Source organism: Typopeltis vanoorti, chromosome 8, assembly GCF_054136105.1.
Source record: "Typopeltis vanoorti isolate ZY-2024b chromosome 8, IOZ_Tvanoo_1.0, whole genome shotgun sequence".
In the NCBI taxonomy this organism is placed as follows: Eukaryota; Metazoa; Arthropoda; class Arachnida; order Uropygi; family Thelyphonidae; genus Typopeltis; species Typopeltis vanoorti.
In genome coordinates this window covers 126,858,647-126,881,252 of record NC_143556.1, presented here as the reverse complement: position 1 = coordinate 126,881,252, position 22,606 = coordinate 126,858,647, and the positions used below count along the sequence as shown (strand labels likewise).

Here is a 22,606-nt window from a genome sequence, read left to right as displayed (position 1 = left end):
GAAAGGTGCAGTAAGAGAAAGTCATACTTGTCCAATTATGACTGATCTTACTCCGTTGAGGGTATACCACCTACTACATATCTTCTCATTCTACTTTTTTTTCTCTCTCTCTCTCTTGCTCTCACCTTTCACTCCTCAGTCAACCACACCTCTTATCTCATATAATTTCCATCATTCATTCTATCATTCAGTCCTACCAAAATTAATTTCTTACTCTAACTTTCCAGAGCTTGATTTGCTGTCTTAGCTTCTCTTTGATCCTTATCTACATTCACTTTATCTTGCTTTTCTCTCTCTCTCTCACACACACACACACTAAACAGCTTTTTCTTCAGATGTTTAACACCAACCCCATTCTCTTGTAGTCCATCTCTTTTAAACTTCCCATCATTCTCCAATCATTTACTCCATTTGCAAATTGCACACACTTTCCTCACATAGCTTAACTTTGTTGGCATTCATCTCTCTTCTCAGCTCACTGTCTGTTTGAGAGACATAACTTTCTGAAACTTAAGGGGTGCTTAAGGGTCAAAGCTGTATAACTGAGAGGAGACCTCCACATAGCCTTTAAAGGAATGCGGAGAACCGACCAGGGCTTCTGACCTAATGTCCAATCCTCACCTTCTCGTGGTGCACCCTGTTGGGTATCTACTTTGATACTGAACGAACGAGGATGGGCTGGCAATTTGGGATTTAGCCGACCAAATTGTATTCTTATTGGTTAAACCAAAATAAAAAATGATGGTACAACATGACAAAATTTCATGCCGGCTGGGGCGTTGCCCGGTTAAACAAGGACCCCGTTGTTTTCACCAGGGAACCAGGGCGAACAGTGAAAAGTCAGCTACTGGAACAAATCTGAAAACAAACCCCAACTCAACATCACCAGAGTTAAAGATCGGTACTATCAACGTAAGAAGCCTGAATGGCAAAGAAATGGAGCTAGCTGAGGAATTAGATAAGTACCAGATCGACATAATAGGGGTGACTGAAACATGTAATTTTTTCATGTAGTACTGTCATATCCTGTACACCCCTTGAGGGTACATGGCAGGAATTTGATGATGATGATGATGATGAACTTTCTGAAACTGCTGTTATCCTTCACCTGCTTCATCTTTCCCAAAATTCCTTTCAACACTCTTCCTTAAAGTTATTTGTATGTAAGATCAGAATTATGTGAAATAAATTGTGTGATGCTCACATCTTATGTTTTGCACTCTTTGATGTAGTAATCTTATCAGTTATTATCAGCATTCCCACACCTGTCCCACATTCCTTGTTTGATATGTATTGTTCATCATCAAATTCCTGTTATGTAGCCTCAAGGGGTGTATAGGATATGATAGTACTACATCATAAATTCAGATAATTACTAACTTCCTATTTACAATTTTCTGCCAAATTAATCTGTTACCTGTCAAGACTCCAACATTATCAGACCTTATATTTCTATCTTCTAAGGCACTTATTGCTGTATCAATCCACCTATATCTTGGTCTAACTTGGTCTTCCTCTGGGTCGTTTTTCCTGCCAACCTGGCAGAGAACACTTGTTTTGCTAATCTTTCCTTTCCCATTCTGTTTAAGTGATCATGCCACCTGAGATTAGCTCTGCTAACACATTCATGAATGCTAACAATGTTCAGTTGATTGCCATTGCCAATTGTCTTCTTAATTTAAGACTTCTTTCCAAATAATCTCCTAACTTAATCGACACACATTAGGTAAATGCACCCGCCAATTTTGCTATTAATTCATTACACAACCGATATTACGAAGGATTAAGTTCTTACCTAATACCTTCATTTTTAATATGATATTGCCACTGATGTCATCTGTTCATGCCTCTAATCTTTCTCGGGATTCTCATATCTGTGGTCTCTAATCTCTGGTCAAGTGTTTTTCTAACCCAGCTCTCAGATTCATAAGTTAAAATTGGTTTGAATACACTGTCTTGTATACAGCTAATTTAGTGTTGTGACTAATTTCTCTCTTATTCCATAGACATTTATTCAGTTGACTTCCTACCATACCAGCTTTGTTGATTCGGTTGTCTATTTTTATATTAGTAGCTAAGTAGCTGAAATGTTTTACTTGTTCTATAGCTTCTCCATTCACAATACAGTACAGTTGATTTTTCAGTACTTCTGCTTATTTTCATTGTCATTGTCTTGTTATTACTGACTTTCATACTAAATCTATTACAAGAGTTGTTCAATTTAGTAAGGGAGTCTTGCAGACTTGTACCAGATTTATACTGACGAAGTATAACATTGTCAGCATAAAGAGCTGAGATTAACATCTCCAATTTTGATATCAGGTTTAATACCACTTTCCTTCATAATGTGATCCATATAGATAATAAATAACAGAGGGAATAATACACATCCTTGTCTGACACCAAATTTAACATCAAACCATCTTCCTGTACTTCCTTTAATTCTTAATGCTGACTTACAATTCAAATAAAGACTAAGTATTGCTTGATATACTGCTCCATTGATACCATAGAACTGTAGCATTTTGAATAGCTTTTCTCTTGGCACCTTGTCTTATGCATTTTCCAGATCTACAAAACTTAAATACAGATCTTTGTTATATTCCCACGATTTCTCGACTATTTGTCATAACGTGAAAATCTGATCCTGACAGCCTCTATTTAGCCCGAATCCAGCTTGTTCTTCACCAAGCTTCTCTTCCACAATCCTTTTCAACCGTTTTTCAAGTATATTTGCATAAATCTTACCAGGAACAGTCAGTAGGGAAATGCTTCTGTAATTCTCATATTCAGTTTAATTTGCCTTTTTATATACTTTCCCTTTTTATGGGTACTATGAGAGCTCTACTCCAATCATCTGGAATTTGTCTCTCTATCCAGTCCTGAACTATGCAGTCAGCCACTGTGAGACTTTTATACCTCCATACATGAGCATTTCTTGTCGAATATCATTTGCTTTTTCTACTTCAAGTATGGATATGTATTCTTGGTTGCATGTCTGTTGAGTGTTTTTTACTACTGTGCTGTCATCACTGCTTGTTTCATTTAGCAATTTTTCAGAGTAATTACTCCATGCATCAATGACATCTTTTTCTCCAGTTTTCATGTCACGTTCATCATTTACAGCACTCTTTCCTCCATTTTTGAGCTTTTTTTTTAACAGCCTCTAGAATATTTTGCGACCTTCTTGATATTTATTTTCTATGTTCTTACCAAAGTCTTCCCATAACTTTTGTTCAGCTAGTTTTACACAGTGTTTATCTTTTGTCTTTGTATTCTCTAAGAGCACAAGCTGACTTGTTTGCTAGGAACTTTTGATATGCCTTCCTCTTTTCCTTCACTGCCTCTTTAACTTCCTGTGTCCACCATGGAGTTCTGATTTTTCTATCATTGCTTATAAACCTCACCACATGCCTCTCTGGCTAAATCAATCAGGGGTTTCTTCAAGGTTTGCCACTGAATCTCCAAGGTTTGGTTCCTGTTCTCAAACTCTTTCATTTTTTCTTGAATAATGTTTGTGCATTTTAGTTTACAGTTCACATCTGAAAGCTGCTCAACTTTTATTCGCTTTAAAACTTTCTTACATGTTCTTCTTTTCAGTATGGAATTCAATTTTATCCTGCTCAATACTAAATGGTGATCACTTCCAATTTCAAATCCTCTGTACACTCTAGTATCCTTCACCAGTGAAAAAACATCACTAGCAACAATAACATAGTCAGTGAGACTTTTCTTATTCCCTGCCTCTTCTCTGCATGTAAATTTGTGCACATTTTTATGTTGGAACATTGTGTTAGTAATAACCAGTCCATATCCTGAGCAGAAATCCAACAGGTATTTACCATTATTATTCCAATTCCTCAGCTAGCTCCATTTCTTTGTCATTCAGGCTTATGTTGATAGTACCAATCTTGAACTGTGGTTATGAGTCGATGTATGTTTCAGTTTTATTCCAAAAATAAAATTGCAAATATTCATTGTGTTGGTTTTGTCTTTCATCCAACCTTATATTTACTAGTTATTGGTTGACCCCACATTCAAACATAAAGAAAATTTTTATTATGCTGTGCCACTCTATGTTTTAAATCACACAGTTATTGTGAAGGAATCAAGCATCAAATAGCACAACAGCTACATGAACTTATTACCAGCCGAAATTTTCTTACTTATACATAGGGTTTCCTGCAAGATTCGTATTTTAATGAGCGGTGCAATGAAACTGAAATTAGGCAAGCACAAGAATCAAGTTAAACAAGCTATTTAATTCTCTCACAAAATTATTTTTACATAAGAAACAAGAACTCTATTAAGATCAATACAATTAGAAAATAATTTATGCATTCTATAAAGTATTTAGATTCTACTCAGCTGAGTGCATCATTTACTGCTAGAACATATAAGGCTTTCATAATTCTCATCCGTTAGGATTTCAACTTAGTTTCACCTTAAACAACATCAATATTCAGCAAAACACTTAAAAATTAATTCTTTTTAGTCTCATAGAATAATCACAAACTTCAATTTTATCAGACACTTAACTGTCATCATCAATATCTATCAGAGGATTAAAATAGTTCTTAAAAGGTTCAGTCTTGAATTTACATATACATTGTGAGATAACACATTCAAACACGAACTAATTCTTCAATGAAGTTTCTCACAGTTTCACAAGGAAATGTTTTATAATATCACTCATTCAAGCTTGACTAGCTGGCTCCAGCAACACGAAATTTGACCATTCTCCAGACACAAGCAACACTATCACACGTTAGCTATAAAATAGATATTCTTACCGGTATGATCATCATAGCTTGCACATTATGGTAAACTCTTACAACACTTCTAGGCTCTCGATAATCTTTCACTATAGGTAACACAAAACTTATAGTATCCCTGAGTTCAATAACTTATTTGCTTGTCTTACAATAAATCTCAATCATATTATTATCATTTCACTCAGGTAAATTCCTTTACAAGGTGACAGGAAACTATAAATAAATATGAGTTCAAAGTAAGATTCATTAAAATATGAACAAGTTTCCAAATCTTTATTATGTCATATTATCCCAGGTTAGATCACATCTCACGACCTTCCTACACTCTCTTTTCCAGACTACGCTCTCTTTTGTTTTTCTCTGTTTACAATGAAATTCTCACTTGATCATTGTACAGTTCCCAACACTATCTTAAAATAACTTAGTTTTCTGACAGCAGCCAATCAAATCACATTAGCAGAGTCTCTTAGAAATATCTTCACTTTCAGTAACAACTAAAATGCATGTATTACAGTTTGCTTAGGATACATTTACAAGTTAATATAAAGAATTTATATAAATATAAGATAAATAACTAAACAAAAATTATAATTATTATTTCAATGAACAAAAATCAGTAAATGTTTAAATTACAATTTATTTAGGAGCACACTAAGCTCAGGAAATGCAATTCATGTTAAATCATGAAGTAGTAATGATCATAAAATTCTTCATTCACAATTTAACAATTGCTATATAGAATAAATGGTCAATCTAAACTGGGCAGATTGCTGGTCTGGTTGGCCAAGTGGTTAGCATATCTGCTCTCCACCCAAAAGGCTGCGGGTTCGAATCCCACCGTAGGCATGGATGTTCATGATTGTCTGTGAAAATACTACTGGTAGTGGTCGACAGTAGATGGCATTGGTGTAGATGATGAAGGTAGTTGCGGCTCGTTGGCGGATTGAGTGGATGGAAATGAAGAGTTGTGGAGTAGGTACCCTCCCTCGATGAGTCTTTGGACTCCCTGAAGGTATCACATAATAATCATAATAAATTATTCCAGTATGTCAGAGGAAAATGGAATTTAACAAGGTCAAGGGTCTCTGTGAAAGGTGCATTAGTAAACTATAAATAATAATTCAGAGCTGATCATAATGTCAGAATTAGATTTTGTATTAGTCTTTTCAAGTATCACATCCAACTCCTTAAACTCATCCATCATTTTCTGTCCCACATGCCCAGCCAGGTGTTTCCATACTCTTGCCACTTTCCATGCAGAAAACTTGCCCTCTTATGTACACTATCAATTTCCAATGTCCATGAATACCTCCTTTTTGTTTCTTTCCTTCATCTGCTGTATGAAAAAATCTCCTCATTGTCAACCTGGTAAATACTCAACAGCTTAAATGTCTCCATCATATCCCTCTCTCCTTCATCTTCTATCCACTAAACTCTGTACATTGTATGTTTTCGTTCTCTCCTCATAACCAACATTGTCATAATGAAATTAATGAAATACCATCTGGGAGTTTACAGGATAATGGTGCTATTGCATGAAAATTTTACAGCATTAATAATTTCCTGTCGACATTTCTCCAGATTAATCTGTCAGGATTCCGTTTTTGAGTTTGAGGCTACATTGTGAGTAGTTGGTGTATTTAGAGCTTGTTTAAAATTGCTGTAAAATGGTACCAAAAATGCACAAGAAACAGAACAGAACACTAAAGAAAAATGCAATTGAGAAAAAGGCTTGTTCCACTAAAGATGATATTGAAAATGATTTAACCTCTGAATTCGCGAAGTTAAAGCAGATTATTAGACAGATGACATGGGTATTACAGAAAGACAAGTGGCATTTAAAGGAACATAAGGAAGATATGAAAATTAAGCAACAAAATGATAAACAACAAAATCAGGTAATTTAGTCATCATCATCATCATCAAATTCCTGCCATGTACCCTCAAGGGGTGTACAGGATATGACAGTACTACATGAAAAAACTACATCATTACTAACTTCCTATCTACAATTTTCCTCCAAATCAGTCTGTTACTTGTCAAGACTCCAACATTATCAGATCTTATATTTCTATCGTCTAAGGCACTTTGTACCGTATCAATCCACCTATATCTTGGTCTTCCTCTGGGTCGTTTTCCTGCCAACCTGGCAGAGAACACTTGTTTTGCTAATCTTTCCTCTCCCATTCTATTTAAGTGACCATACCATCTGAGATTAGCTCTGCTAACACATTCCTGGATGCTGACAATGTCAAGTTCTTTCCTAATATCCTCATTTTTAATATGATATTGCCATTGATGCCATCTGTTCACGCCTCTAATCTTTCTCAGGACTCTCATATCTGCGGTCTCTAGTCTTTGGTCAAGTGTTTTACTTCTGACCCAGCTCTCAGATCCATAAGTTAAAATTGGTTTGAACACAGTCTTGTATACAGCTAATTTAGTGTTCCGACTAATTTCTTTCTTATTCCATATGAATTTATTCAATTGACTTCCCACCATACCAGCTTTGCTGATTCTGTTGTCTATTTCTATATTTAGTTTACCATTTTCAGTAAAAATTGTGCCTAAGTAGCTGAAATGTTTTACTTGTTCCACAGGTTCTCCATTCACAACACAGTTGACATTTTCAATGATTCTGCCTATTTTCATTGTCTTTGTCTTTTTATTGCTGACCTTCATACCATATCTATTACAACAGCTATTCAATTTAGTCAGAGAATCTTGCAGACTTGTAGCGGATTTATTTAGAAGTATAACATCATCCGCATAAAGCAAAGAGCTGACATTAACATCTCCAATTTTGATATCAGGTTTAATACCACATTCCTTCATAATGTGATCCATATAGATAATGAATAACAGAGGGGATAATGTACATCCTTGTCTCACACCAGATTTAACATTAAACCATCTTCCTGTATTTCCTTCAATTCTAACTGCTGACTCACAACTCAAATAAAGACTAAGTATTGCTTGATATAATGTCCCATTGACACCATATAACGGCAGCGTATTGAATAGCTTCTCTCTTGGCACCTTGTCATATGCCTTTTCCAAATCGACAAAACTTAAATACAGATCTTTGTTATATTCCCATGCTTTCTCGACTATTTGTCTTAAAGTGAAGATCTGATCCTGACAGCCTCTATTTGGCCTGAATCCAGCTTGTTCTTCACCAAGCTTTTCTTCCACAATTCTTCTCAACCGTTTCTCAAGTATACTTGCATAGATCTTGCCAGGAACACTCAGTAGGGAAATACCTCTGTAATTTTCACATTCAGTTTTATTTCCCTTTTTATATATGGGTACTATGAGAGCTCTATTCCAATCATCGGGAATTCGTCCCTGTGTCCAGGCTTTCTGAACTATGCAGTGCAGCCACTGTAAGACTCTTATACCACCATACTTCAGCATTTCTGGTCGAATATCATCTACTCCTGCTGCCTTTCCACATTTCAAGCCTTTGATGGCTTTTTCTACTTCAAGTATGGATATGTATTCCTGACTGCATGCCTGGTCAGTGTTTTTTATCACTGTGCTGTAATCACTGCTTGTTTCATTTAGCAGTTTTTCAAAGTAATTACTCCATACTTCAAGGATATCTTTTTCTCCTGTTTTCATTTCACCTTTATCATCTCTAATTCCTTTTACAGCACTCTTTCCTCCATTCCTAAGTTTCTTCAACAACCTCCAGAATATTTTGCCACCTTCTTGATATTTATTTTCTATATTCTTGCCAAAGTCCTCCCATGACTTTTGTTTAGCTAGTTTTACACACTGTTTAGCTTTCTTACATTTGTCTCTGTATTCTGTAAGAGTAAAAGCTGACTTATTTGCCAGGAACTTTTGATATGCTTTCTTCTTTTCCTTCACTGCCTCTTTAACTTCCTGTGTCCACCAGGGAGTTCTGATTTTTTTATCTTTGCACACAACCTCACCACATGCCTCTCTGGCAGAATCAATCAATGTTTCCTTCAGAGTTTGCCACTGAATCTCCAAGGTTTGATTCCTGTTCTCAAACTCTTTCATTTTCTTTTCAATAATATTTCTGTATTTTAGTCTACAGTTTACATCTGAGAGCTGCTCAACTTTTATTCGCTTTAAAACTTTCTTACATGTTATTCTTTTCAATATGAAATTCAATTTTATCCTGCTCAAGACTAAATAGTGATCACTTCCAATTTCAAATCCTCTGTACACTCTGGTGTCCTGCACCAGGGAGAAAACATCACTATCAACAATAACATAGTCAATGAGACTTTTCTTATTCCTAGCCTCTTCTCTCCATGTGAATTTGTGCACATTTTTATGTTGGAACATGGTGTTAGTAATAACCAGTCCATGTCCTGAGCAGAAATCCAACAGATATTTGCCATTATTATTAGCTTTGCTCTTTTCTCCAAATTTTAGATCCCCAACAAGGACCAACTTTTCCTTTTTCATTGTGTCAGTTGCTTTTTCTAAAGCCTCAAAAAATTCCTCCACTTCTACCTTAGTAGAACCTTCTGTGGGACCATAGGCACAAATAAGTCTCATTGTCCAGTTCCCCATTCTCATATTTGCCCACATTACTCTACTTGAGACTGACTGCCATTCAAGAAGATTAGCCTCGTATTTTGTGTTGAATACTATGGCTACTCCTTCTTTTCCTTGATTGTTATTGCCTGAATATAACATTTTGTATTTATTGCTCAGAAAGATCTCACCAGTTTTGGTCTTGTTTGTTTCAGTCACCCCTATTATGTCGATCTGGTACTTATCTAATTCCTCAGCTAGCTCCATTTCTTTGCCATTCAGGCTTCTTACGTTGATAGTACCGATCTTTAACTCTGGTGATGTTGAGTTGGGGTTTGTTTTCAGATTTGTTCCAGTAAGTAGCTGACTTTTCGCTGTTCGCCCTGGTTCCCTGGCGAAAACAACGGGGGCCTTGTTTAACCGGGCGACGCCCCAGCCGGCATGAAATTTTGTCATGTTGTACCATCATTTTTTATTTTGGTTTAACCAATAAGAATACAATTTGGTCGGCTAAATCCCAAATTGCCAGCCCATCCTCGTTCGTTCAGTATCAAAGTAGATACCCAACAGGGTGCACCACGAGAAGGTGAGGATTGGACATTAGGTCAGAAGCCCTGGTCGGTTCTCCGCATTCCTTTAAAGGCTATGTGGAGGTCTCCTCTCAGTTATACAGCTTTGACCCATTTAGTGTGTAACAAAAATCAGGTAAAAGTAAAATTGATCGTAAAAAGAGGATATTATTTAGATGACTGGGTTATGACTTTCCTTGAGCAAAAATTAAAAATGTAGCTCATGCACTTGAAAAGCAAAAAAGATCATAATTCTAATCACAAACTTAGCTAGTGATATGAGAGATGATATGAGTTCAGTATGAGAGAAGATATGAAATGATTGTTGGAAATGAGAAAGTGAAAATCACAAATATATTAACTAGATGGGATAGAAACAAATTAAGAAAAAGAGCTGTGATGGCAAACAATTCAATGCATAGGCTGTGTAGAAGAAATGCATGAGAGTTTTTGGACATTGGAGTGAGTGTGAGAGAAGAATAAATTTTTATAAAAGAGACAGCCTACACTTGAATGCATTCAGAAATCTTGAGAAATTATTAATTGGCATAAGATCTAATACAGAGTCGGAGAAACTGTGATATGATGAATTGTGAGAATCTGTAAGAGCAGCAGTGTTAATAATGGGAATGGTAATTACCATGGAAATGATTATGAAGAGAGAACGATTTTGTGTTTGTCTAGTTCAGACTTATCAAACATGTGTGCAAGGATGTCTACATAAGCAAGCCACTAAATAAGAACAGAGATGTGCAAGATATCTGTGTCACACAGTCTATAGAAAAGAATATACAATAAAAAAAAAAGCATGTAGGTAACTTATTACCTCTATACATGAATAATAGGAGTATAAGAAACAAATGGGTAGAATTTGTTGCCTTTGTGAATTGAGATCAGATTATAGGCATTAGTGAGACCTATAAATTAAAGATGCCAAGAAATTATATACTTGGTTTAATCCTTTATCTCCAAATGTAAGCAAACAAAGTCCATGCCTGAAGTATTTTCAGAATTGGGACAACTCGTATATTGAAGCTAATGACTTCACATCACTTGCCTTAGTATCCCATAATGCAAAGCACATATCCTTACGGGTATGTATAATGCTATGCATCATGGGAAAGGTGACTACCCAGATCAGTTTCAATCTTTATTGAGGTCTCATCAGTGGGAGCCAGATCCAGAAGTGATACCAAGGTTGAAGTAATGTAGAAGTCATATTTCCATATACAAGTAGTCAAAAGGTGTCGCACCTTATTATGGGAATCTACGGCAATTGATGGGAAGTCATTGGCCTCTACATGCAAGTAGCCCAGTCATGAAGTGACTTTATCCAAGTGTAAGCAAACTCTGTTTGCTTACACTTGGATAAAGATTAAAACCAAGAATATAATTTCTTGGCATCTTTAATTTATAGTATAACCAAGTGAAAAAACTTTCAACATTAGTGAGACCTGACTATCAGAGACAGGTTCATTAACTGTATCGAACGTAAAGGGTACAGTATTTTTAGAGAGGATAGACAGGAGTGGAGATGGTGTACTGATAATGATATTGGATGACTTGAATTCAGTTAGAGTTGAGACCTATGACTGCAATACTAGTAAATTTTCATGTGGCAGTGAATTTGAGGGCATCTGGTGTGAGGTGGAGGTTAACAAGATCAAATACATAGTGGGGTGTTACAGGCCTAGCGGTAGATCATTTGTTAGTGGCAAAGAAATGCATGACCAAATAAAGATGATGAGTGCATAATGATAACAGGGAACTAATTATTCATCTTGAATAATTACTCTTGGTTACTCACCTCTGGATTCTCTCTAGTATCTCCCATCACCAAGAAATCCTGGCATCCGCATGCAGTAGTCAAGACGGAGTCTTATCAAGTCTCAATAAAGAGGAACAATAACCTGCTTGTCTCTGTTCATCAAAGTATTCTTCAGCAACCAAGTGATTTGTTCCCCCTAAACTTTACCTCCTTATCCACTAACATTCCGAAGTCCTGGCTTCATCAATTCCCTGAAATATGGTTCCACCAATGTGGTATGACTCTGATAATATTTTCACCCCAAAATGCATAACCTTACACTTTGCCACATTAAACTGATATCCATTCTCCTTAGCCCAGTCTGCCAATCTATTCAAATCATCCTGCAAAGTTTTGACTTAATGTGTATTAACTATTGCTCTACCTAATTTTGCATCATCGCAAATAACTGAACAGTTCCTCTCAGATCCTATATCATTAATGAACAAATTAAACAGTAATGGTCCAAGAATAGAACCCTGTGGTACAGCACTAGTCACAGGCCTTCTTTTGGACTCTACTCCTGAATAAACTACTCCCTGATATCTCTCTATCAACCATCCTCCTATCCATCTCACCAACCCTATATCCATCCCCATGTGCTGCAGTTTACTGATTAGAATTCCATGTGGTATCCTGTTGTAAAATTCGATGCAGTAGGAATTTTTTTCTTAACTTTACATAGACTTTTACAGAGGCCAGAAATAGCGTACATAGAAGGATACTATAATTTAGGGCATTGTGGAATTTTGTATATAAGGTTTATATTAACTGTAACCATGCACGTATGTATTGAAAAGGTAGGAATCTTAAACTGTATGTTTCAAGGGCAATGCCTTAGAAAGCTTAGAAGCTTTGTTAGTAAAATGTAAAGTGTCTTCAATTGTTCAAAGCTTAACCTGATGCATGTCTCAAGGACAGTGCAACAACAAGTGGCGAACAACTAAGGATCTCCCGTGTGTAGTGAATAAGATTGTTTTTGTGTGTTCCGGGAGAAACGGAAGTAATCAATGACCTTCAGAGTTGTTGATTACTTCCCCCTTTTGCACAGGAATGTCAGGGGTTCTCAAACCTTAATCCAGGGACTGCAAGAGGAAGTATAAGAAAGGATCGAGAAAAGATTCAAGGGGCTTTTTATCCAGAGGTATCCAGAGACAGCAGATCCAGTATGAAGCGATGCAAAGGCAGTATGCAGAAGGAAACGCAGTCTCCTCTCATAGTGTCTCGGAATCCAGCATCACAGGTCTGCTGGATGTCCGGAGAGAAGTAGGGAAATGTCTAAGAAGAAGCCGAACCGTAATATGCATCAAGTTCCGGGAATTCTTCACGATGCGACGCTGCTAAAGGAAAGATCCAGGACGGAAAAGCAGTTAGTATTGGTGACCCATGATCCAAGCCCTGAAAATCTTCCAAGATGCGACACTGCTAAAGAAAAGGAAGCCCACACGAATGTTGAGGCCCAGGACAGAGAGGCAGTCGGTATCGGTGAAAAATGTTCAGGCCCTGAAAACACTTCAAGATGCTATGCTACTAAAGGAAAGAAGCCCGCATGAGTGTTGAGGCCCAGGATGGAAGCGGAAGCCAGTGGAGCCAGATAAGAGATGAAAGAGCCAGTTCAGATATGTGTGTCAAGAGAACTGTGAGTACAACCTTTATGTGTATGTTTAACATTTCAGAAGATTGACTGATATTTGGTGGGACATTTCCAAAGATAATGTGTGATTATATGTTTCGGACTAAGAGGTTAAAGAAATATTGATATTAATTTAGATGTGGTAAACTTGTTGCTTGAAGCATATAAATATTCAGTGGAACATTTATAAAGTCAAATTGTGATTATATGTTCCGGACTAAGAGGCTAAAGAAAAATTGGTATAATTTAGATATGAGAAACTTGTTGTTTGAAGTATATATATATATATATATATATATATATTGCATGAACAAATTAGTATTGATGAGATTATAGATTGGTGTATGATAGTATTGCTGCATGTTTTTATGTATGTATAATGTAGGAGATTATTATTCTTAGCTTTAAATTTTTGAAGAGCCAATTCATTCATTCATGGAACTGTATTATTGCATCCTAGTTTAATAAATATGTTTTTGTATGTTAAAGAATGTGTATTCACTGATCCTTATTCCAATGCACTGTTTCTAAATAAAAATGCGAACCTGTGAGCGAAGGTAAATAAAAATAGCCACGACTGTCAATAATGCTTGAGATAGATCTAGAGAGATACTGAAGGTAATCTTGAATATATTTAATACCCATAAAGGGGAATCTTGTGGTGCAGTCGTAACATTAAATAAATTTTCCAAGGTTCCTAAGGTGTTAGAAACTAGGTAACCAGTAGTCATTTAGGTAAAAAGTAAAGTAAGAATAGAGTATGGAGTAATAAAGCAAATAAAGTATAAATAGAGTATGGAGTAATAAAGCAAATAAAGTATAAATAGAGTATGAAGAGAAAGTAAAGGTATATAGAAAATAAAGTAAAAATAAATAAAAGTAATAGCGCATAATATACAATGGGAACAAGAGACATCATTTTACACTGTCAAAGGTGCTTGCAAAGTCCATCAGTATCACTGTAAACCCATTACCTTTATCCAATTCAGCTGTTACTGTATTATAAAACATGAGCAAGTTACTGGGGGCATGATTTACCCTTCACAAAACCATGTCCCCCCGCCTCCCATACAGTATCCCATTTCAATCTATCCATTCCTGTATTTTGCTCTTGACCAACTTCTCCAACTTTGATAATGACTCCTGATATGCTGATTGGTTGGTAATTTTCTACAGCAGTCTTGGAGCTCCTTTTATACAATGGAACTATTTTCCTCTCTTTCCATCATCTTGGGACTAACCCAGAGCTGAGACTTAGATTAAACAATATGGTCAGGGCTGACAATTCCTTTGCCGCTTCACGTAAGACTCGAGCTGGTATACCATCCAATCCCACAGATGTATTCACATTAAAGTTTTGTAATATGCTATTCACCTCAGTGCTTCATACTCACTTGGTGAAGTTATATTGAAAGAAGTGGAAGAAACAGGGGATCTTGGGGTGAATGTTAATAGAAATCTGAAGTTCACAGGTCATTTTGCAAAGACATCTTAGAGAATTGCGGCAATATTGAGGAGGATATTGATCATGAGAGATAAAATGGTGGTAGTCCCATTGTATAAAGTTTGGATCACACCATATCTGGATTTCTGTGCTCAGATCTGTTTACCATAATTTGAAGGAGATCAAGTAATCTTGGAGAAGTGCAGAGACAGATAACAAAAATTATATGAGGACTATATAATGTTGGTTATGAGGATAGAATGAGGCATACGAGCTACCAAATTTGTTGGATAGAAGACAGAGGTGTGGAGGGATATGATTGTGACATTTAAGCTGTTAGAAGGTTATTATTGGATTAACTGGGGAGATTTTTGATAAAGTAGAAAGAGAGGAATGAACAGGGGGGGGGCATCCCTGGAAGTTGCAAAAGGACATAGTGAGTTTTATTAAAGTAATAAAAAAAAGTGTATATCAATGTTTGACAGTATAACTGTGCCATGAGGTTTGACAGTCATCACACTACACTGCTGAATACACAGTAGAATAATTTCTCTGTATGTGTCAATTAAGTGTTAGTCAAAAGACTAAGAGCAGTACTCCATCCATGAGAAAGGAGGAGGATCATAAATTTTTCAAGGCTATTATATAGTTGTGGAATGCACAATTGTTTTATCCACAAGTAACAAAAATATTCAAACATCAATTTTGAATAATTTCACACCATGTTATATCTAAGCAAGCATATAATTCCACTAAGTATATTATATATTTGGTCATATGCATATGGTGCAATGCAGTCATTTTTAATGTTTTAACAAACCAGTATTATGTTCAAGATGACTTAAAGATTCTTTCCTCTGTTAATAATTTATAAAATGATTAGAAATGATATTACCATTATTGAACTTTTTTTTTTTTTTACAAAGCAGTTTGAAATTATTCAAATGAAGCCAGGGTAGAATAATAATCATTAAAAATTCCTTCCTGGCTTGATGAAATTTGATGTTTATGATTACATTAAAATGTGTTGTTTGTTGATATAATTTTGTTCACTAAAATTAGATTAATAGACACAAACTTTTGTAATAATACATATATCAAAAATAACTCTTGACTTGACTGTTATGACAATGAGTAGTCTTTTTAAAAATACAAATTCACCTTTTTATGATTGTAATAATTATTATTATTAACATCTGATTTCCATGCTCATCATGGGAGGTACATACTATTGCACACAATGCTCATCAAACCATACCTTAAACTGATTCAGTGTGTCACAAAACATTCAGTCGGTGCATTCCACTCACCAGCCATTCTCCATTCAAAGAACCTGCTCCTCGCTCCTCTGTTCACACCCTCCTTATACAGTTTCCAGTGATGGCCTCTTGTTCTATCCCCTCCCATTCTATGAAAAATCTCTTCCATGTAATTGTTTTCCCTCCCCTCTCCTTTAAATAATTTTGCAGCAAATTAGTGTTTTTTTTTTTATATTAAAAGTAATTATATGTACACACACACACTTATTTGTTTTTATTTTTTTTCTTTTGACCTGCTTAAGGATTGATGAGGTGATTGAAGCTAGTGATGGTATTATGGTAGCTCGAGGTGATTTAGGTATAGAGATTCCTGCAGAAAAGGTATTTTTAGCCCAAAAGATGATGATTGCAAAGTGCAATATTCTTGGAAAACCAGTCATCTGTGCTACGCAAGTAAATTTCTGTTTGTTTTGTAATTGTCTTATATCAAATTTTTCATTAAGTTAATGGTGTGCTACTGTATGTACATGCATATGCCCACATTAGGAAATGTAGTGATTGATTGAAATAAATGAAAGCAGCCTGTAAGAAATCTTTTACCATCTCAAATATTGTTCAATTTTTAGTTTTTCAGGTATATTTTTAAAAATATATTTTAAAAAAATACAAACTAACTTGCTTGTAAGATGGGTGTCGTGTCCCCAATGACAGGGCTTAAAAAATGCTCTTGTCTATTCTCTGCGACAAGTGAGAATTTTTAGTTGAAAAGTAAAAAAATCAGAAGAGTTGTCAGCTTTATTTACATAATGTCGATTCTGTGGCATAATATTTAATAATACATCATCATCATATTCCTGCCATGTACCCTCAAGGGGTGTACAGGATATGATAGTACTACATGAAAAAAAATTACATCATTACTAACTTCCTATCTACAATTTTCCTCCAAATCAGTCTGTTACTTGTCAAGACTCCAACATTATCAGATCTTATATTTCTATCGTCTAAGGCACTTTGTACCGTATCAATCCACCTATATCTTGGTCTTCCTCTGGGTCGTTTTGTTGCCAACCTGGCAGAAAACACTTGTTTTGCTAATCTTTCCTTGCCCATTCTGTTTAAGTGACCATACCACCTGAGATTAGCTCTGCTAACGCATTCCTGGATGCTGACAATGTCATGTTCTTTCCTAATATCTTCGTTTTTAATATGATATTGCCATTGATGCCATCTGTTCACTCCTATTATCTTTCTCAGGACTCTCATATTTGTGGTCTCTAGTCTTTGGTCAAGTGTTTTACTTCTGACCCAGCTCTCAGATCCATAAGTTAAAACTGGTTTGAACACTGTCTTGTATACAGCTAATTCAGTGTTCCGACTAATTTCTCTCTTATTCCATACGAATTTATTCAATTGACTTCCCACCATACCAGCTTTGCTGATTCTGTTGTCTATTTCTATATTTAATTTACCATCTTCAGTAAAAATCGTGCTAAATAGCTGAAATGTTTTATTGTTCCACAGGTTCTCCATTCACAACACAGTTGACATTTTCAATGATTCTGCCTATTTTCATTGTCTTTTTATTGCTGACCTTCATACCATATCTATTACAACAGCTATTCAATTTAGTCAGAGAATCTTGCAGACTTGTAGCGGATTTATTTAGAAGTATAACATCATCTGCATAAAGTAAAGAGCTGACATTAAGATCTCCAATTTTGATATCAGGTTTAATACCACTTTCCTTCATAATGTGATCCATATAGATAATGAATAACAGAGGGGATAATGTACATCCTTGTCTCACACCAGATTTAACATTAAACCATCTTCCTGTACTTCCTTCAATTCTAACTGCTGACTTACAACTCAAATAAAGACCAAGTATTGCTTGATATAATGCCCCATTGACACCATATAACTACAGCGTATTGAATAGCTTCTCTCTTGGCACCTTGTCATATGCCTTTTCCAAATCAACAAAACTTAAATACAGATCTTTGTTATATTCCCATGCTTTCTCGACTATTTGTCGTAAAGTGAAGATCTGATCCTGACAGCCTCTATTTGGCCTGAATCCAGCTTGTTCTTCACCAAGATTTTCTTCCACAATTCTTCTCAACTGTTTCTCAAGTATACTTGCATAGATCTTGCCAGGAACACTCAGTAGGGAAATACCTCTGTAATTCTCACATTCAGTTTTATTTCCCTTTTTATATATAGGTACTATTAGAGCTCTTCTCCAATCAACGGGAATTCGTCCCTCTGTCCAGGCTTTCTGAACTATGCAGTGCAGCCACTGTAAGACTCTTATACCACCATACTTCAGCATTTCTGGTCGAATATCATCTACTCCTGCTGCCTTTCCACATTTCAAGCCTTTGATGGCTTTTTCTACTTCAAGTATGGATATATATTCTTGACCGCATGCCTGGCCAGTGTTTTTTACCACTGTGCTGTCATCACTGCTTGTTTCATTTAGCAGTTTTTCAAAGTAATTACTCCATACTTCAAGGATATCTTTTTCTACCGTTTTCATGTCACCTTTATCATCTAATTCCTTTTACAGCACTCTTTCCTCCATTCCTAAGCTTCATCAACAACCTCCAGAATATTTTGCCACCTTCTTGATATTTATTTTCTATATTCTTGCCAAAGTCCTCCCTTGACTTTTGTTTAACTAGTTTTCACAGTGTTTAGCATTCTTGCATTTGTCTCTATATTCTCTAAGAGCACAAGCTGACTTATTTGACAGGAACTTTTGATATGCTTTCTTCTTTTCCTTCACTGCGTCTTTAACTTCCTGTGTCCACCAGGGAATTCTGATTTTTTTATCCTTGCAGACAACCTCACCACATGCCTCTCTGGCAGAATCAATGTTTTCTTCAGAGTTTGCCACTGAATCTCCAAGGTTTGATTCCTGTTCTCAAACTCTTTCATTTTTTCTTCAATAATCTTTGTTTATTTTAGTCTACAGTTCACATCTGAGAGCTGCTCAACTTTTATTCACTTTAAAACTTTGTTACACGTTATTCTTTTCAATATGAAATTCAATTTTAAACTGCCATTTTTTGTTTTTTTTTTGGATTTTGTCAAGCCATTCGACCGTGTGCTACATGATAAGCTGATATTTAAGTTGCAGCACATGGGTTTAGATGTCGGGTTAATAATCAACTGCATTCAGAATAAGTATCAGAGAGTTGTGTATCGTGGGGCAGTATCAAAGAGGCAAATGGTTACAAATGGGGTCTCACAGGGGCTCAGTAGTGGGACTTGTATTGTTTAATCTTTATATCACTGATATTGTCAATGGATTGCAGGGGGATATTCAGTTGTTTGCATATGATGTGAAGCTGGAAAGGGTTATTAGTAATAGTGCAGATGTGGCAGCCCTGCAAGAGGATTTGAATAAACTAGACAGATGGACAAATGTATGGGGGTGTCAGTTTCTTCAAGTGTTATCCCCTAGAAGGAGGTTGGCAACCATGTCACAGAACTTTTATCTTTCTTTTGCTGCTCTAGTGTCGGTTTAATACAGTAAAATGTAAAGTCTTAAGGTTTGAGATACAATGTGAGGCTGCATACTCGATTAGAGGAGCTGTATTGGAGGAACTAAGTGGAACAAGCGATCTGAGGGTGATGACTGATAGAAACCTGAAATTCAGGGGATATATTGCAAAGGTGGTGAAGGTAACACAGAGGATTGCTGCAATACTGATGCTGACCTGCAGAGATAAGAGAGTTATCGTTCCATTGTATAAGACCCTGATCAGACCACACTTAGACTATTGTTCTCAAATTTGGTCCCCAGGATTTGAAGGGGATAAATTAACTGTGGAAAGGTACAGAGGAGGATAACAAAGATGGTTTCAGAACTATCGGTGTTACTTATGAGAATCGACTGACAGAATGTGTACTGCAGAGTTTGGTAGATAGGAGAGGTGATATGATTGAGACTTTTAAACTGTTGAGAGGTAGTTACAGGGTTGACACTGGGGAGTTCTTTTGCTTGGTGGAACAACAGGAAGGAGTGATTACAAGGGACCATCCCTGGAAGTTATGAAAGGATGCTGTGAGAAAGAGGGTGAGGAGTGGTTTCTTTGCATGGAGGGTGGTTGAACCATGGAATGCATTGCCTAACAGAGTAGTGAGGGCAAGAATGGTCAGTGAGTTCAAGGAGTGGTATGATAGACTTTGTGTTTCCTAGGAAGGACCTGCCATGATGAGTCTGTAGACTCCATGGAGGCCTGAATAATAATAATAAAAGCCAAGTTCTTGGGACAAAAACTTGCCTTCCTCCCTCAGATAAAGCAGCTACAAATTCATTGCTTTACAGTGCGAAGATGAGAATTAGCCAAATGAACCATCTTTGTCACTTTGATGTCAACAGCTCTTTCTGTTTACATGTAACAAAAATAAAATCCCCTTGAGGCCACCTCATGTGGCCAACTATTTTTCATCTACAATGGGAGAATCTGTTCAACATTCAGCAGACTGCCATAAAAAGGCATTTGGTTTGCAAATAAAAGCTCTCACACAAACTCTAGATATTGTGGTAAACAACATAGCACACATGCTATTAGATACATTACTACCATGGCATTCATGCATACCACCTTGCAGCTTTTCTTTCTATAAGCTACTAATAAATTCCACCCTTCCCATTGTCTACCAGTAGCTCTTTCAACCACACATAAGTGAATTCTCTGATTTTGTGCTTTTCTATGCAGATGGTTCAGGTGGTCCAACACCAAATCCATTCATTTGAATGGGTTTGGTGTTGGGCATTTCAAAAGGCTATTGTTTTCTGAGAATGTACAGAGTCAAGAAGATAATGCAGTAAATGATCAGAGTCTACTTGTGAAGCAAGGATTACACAACTAAACAAATTGTACGACAGGAGGAAGATGGATACGAGATTGAAGATGTAATTGTAGCAGCATAAGGTGATGGAATGCATAAAGGTGAGGATGAGAGAGGGGAATGGAAATTAGGGTTAGGATCAGGGAAACAGGAGTGGTCAGACTGAAGAGAGAGGTGTGGTATAGCAGCTAGAATAGAGAATGTTGGTGCTGGTAGAATGGTCTCAAAGACACAAGGATTATTATGTTTGTATACAAATGTAAGGAGTATTCAAAATGAGAGCTGAGTTTGTTGCATTGAATTAGTCACTATGCCCAAAGATAATTGGAATAAGTGAAATTTGGTTGTCTGAGGAGGATGTGATGTCAGGAATAGAAATTGAATGTAATAAAATTTTCTAGAAGGATAAGAATGTGAGAAGAAGAGAGGGAATACTGCTAATGATTGCAGAGGAATTTGTCCACAAGTTTGGAAGTTGATAGTGCATACACAGATTATGAATCTGTGTGGTGTGAAGTTGAAATTAATATGCTAGCATATTTGTTAGGATGCTGTTATAGTCCAGGGAATGTAGAGAATACTGATTGCAAAATGTTTAGGCAAATTGGTTGGGCATGTAAAAAGAAGGTGATCCTGATTGAAGACTTTAATTACACGAATATAGAATAGGAGGAGCTGGTGTATTGGAACAGGGAGAATGAGTTTGTTGAATTTTTGAGAGATAAATATATTAAGCATAATGTGATTGAAGCAATTAGAGGCTTTAATGTTTTGAATTTGGTGATAACCTCGCAGGATGTAGTTGTTAATGAGGTATTGACACTGCTGCCGGTTGGTGAGAGTGATCATGAGGTACTTGTTTGGGAAGTAGTGAAACAAAGAAAAGGTTTCTGCCAAAAATGGATATATGTGGAAATATAAAGCAGGTGATTGTAGGAAGCTCTGTAGTCATTTTTCATGAGTATGTTGGGTAGATTAGCTGAGCGGAAAAGATGTTGACAGTGCATGGAAATCCACAGGGCAGTATCTGACACCAGCAATGTATAACTGCATACCAAGGATTAAGCGAGTAAATAGAGTAGGAGTGAAATGGATGAACAGTCAAATCAAGCAAACTGTGTTGGAAAAGAAATGGAGGAGGTACAAGACAATTGGTGGTGATTAGATATATGAAGAGTACAAAGTGTAGGCTAGGAAGATGATATGGTAAAGAAAGAAAGGGTGCAGTATGAGAGCAGATTGTCTGGTCAAGCCAAGGTTGACTCAAGGGAGGGAGTTTTTCTGCTATATATGGCAAGCAAGAGAAAGAATAATTATGGCAGGTTGACACTGGTGGATAGTCATGTCAGCAGAATAACAGTTGCAAAAGATATAGTGGTATTATTGAATGCACACTTTATCAGTGTATATCATACTGGTTAAATGATTCGGTGCAGGGAGATACGTATATGGAGAAATAGAAGTGATAGAATCGGGTGTGTCGGGTGTTAATTGGGTTAGATGTTAATAAAGCTGTGAGAAATGAATTACATATCACCATGTGTTCTTAAGGAATGTGCGCAGTGTTAGCTATGCCCTTTACCTGGTTATTTAATGAAAGTCTTGCAATGGGTAGGTTTCATAAAGAGTGGAAAGAAGTCAAAATATTACCACTATACAAGCATGGTTGTAGGACAGAAGTTTCCAATTAAAAAGAAGGTGATCCTGATGGGAGACTTTAATTACAGGAATATAG

General features: G+C 36.3%; 1 protein-coding gene across 1 annotated transcript in view; it reads left to right on the top strand.

Annotated features, from left to right (window-relative positions):
• The window catches only part of LOC150104339 (pyruvate kinase PKM-like), a 241,265-nt gene that overhangs the window by 150,583 nt on the left and 68,076 nt on the right, over positions 1–22,606 (top strand). Inside the window, exon 8 of the mRNA XM_090396925.1 lies at positions 16,308–16,458. Coding sequence (XP_090253051.1) covers positions 16,308–16,458 — 151 coding nt within the window. The remainder of the gene's footprint in view (positions 1–16,307; positions 16,459–22,606) is intronic.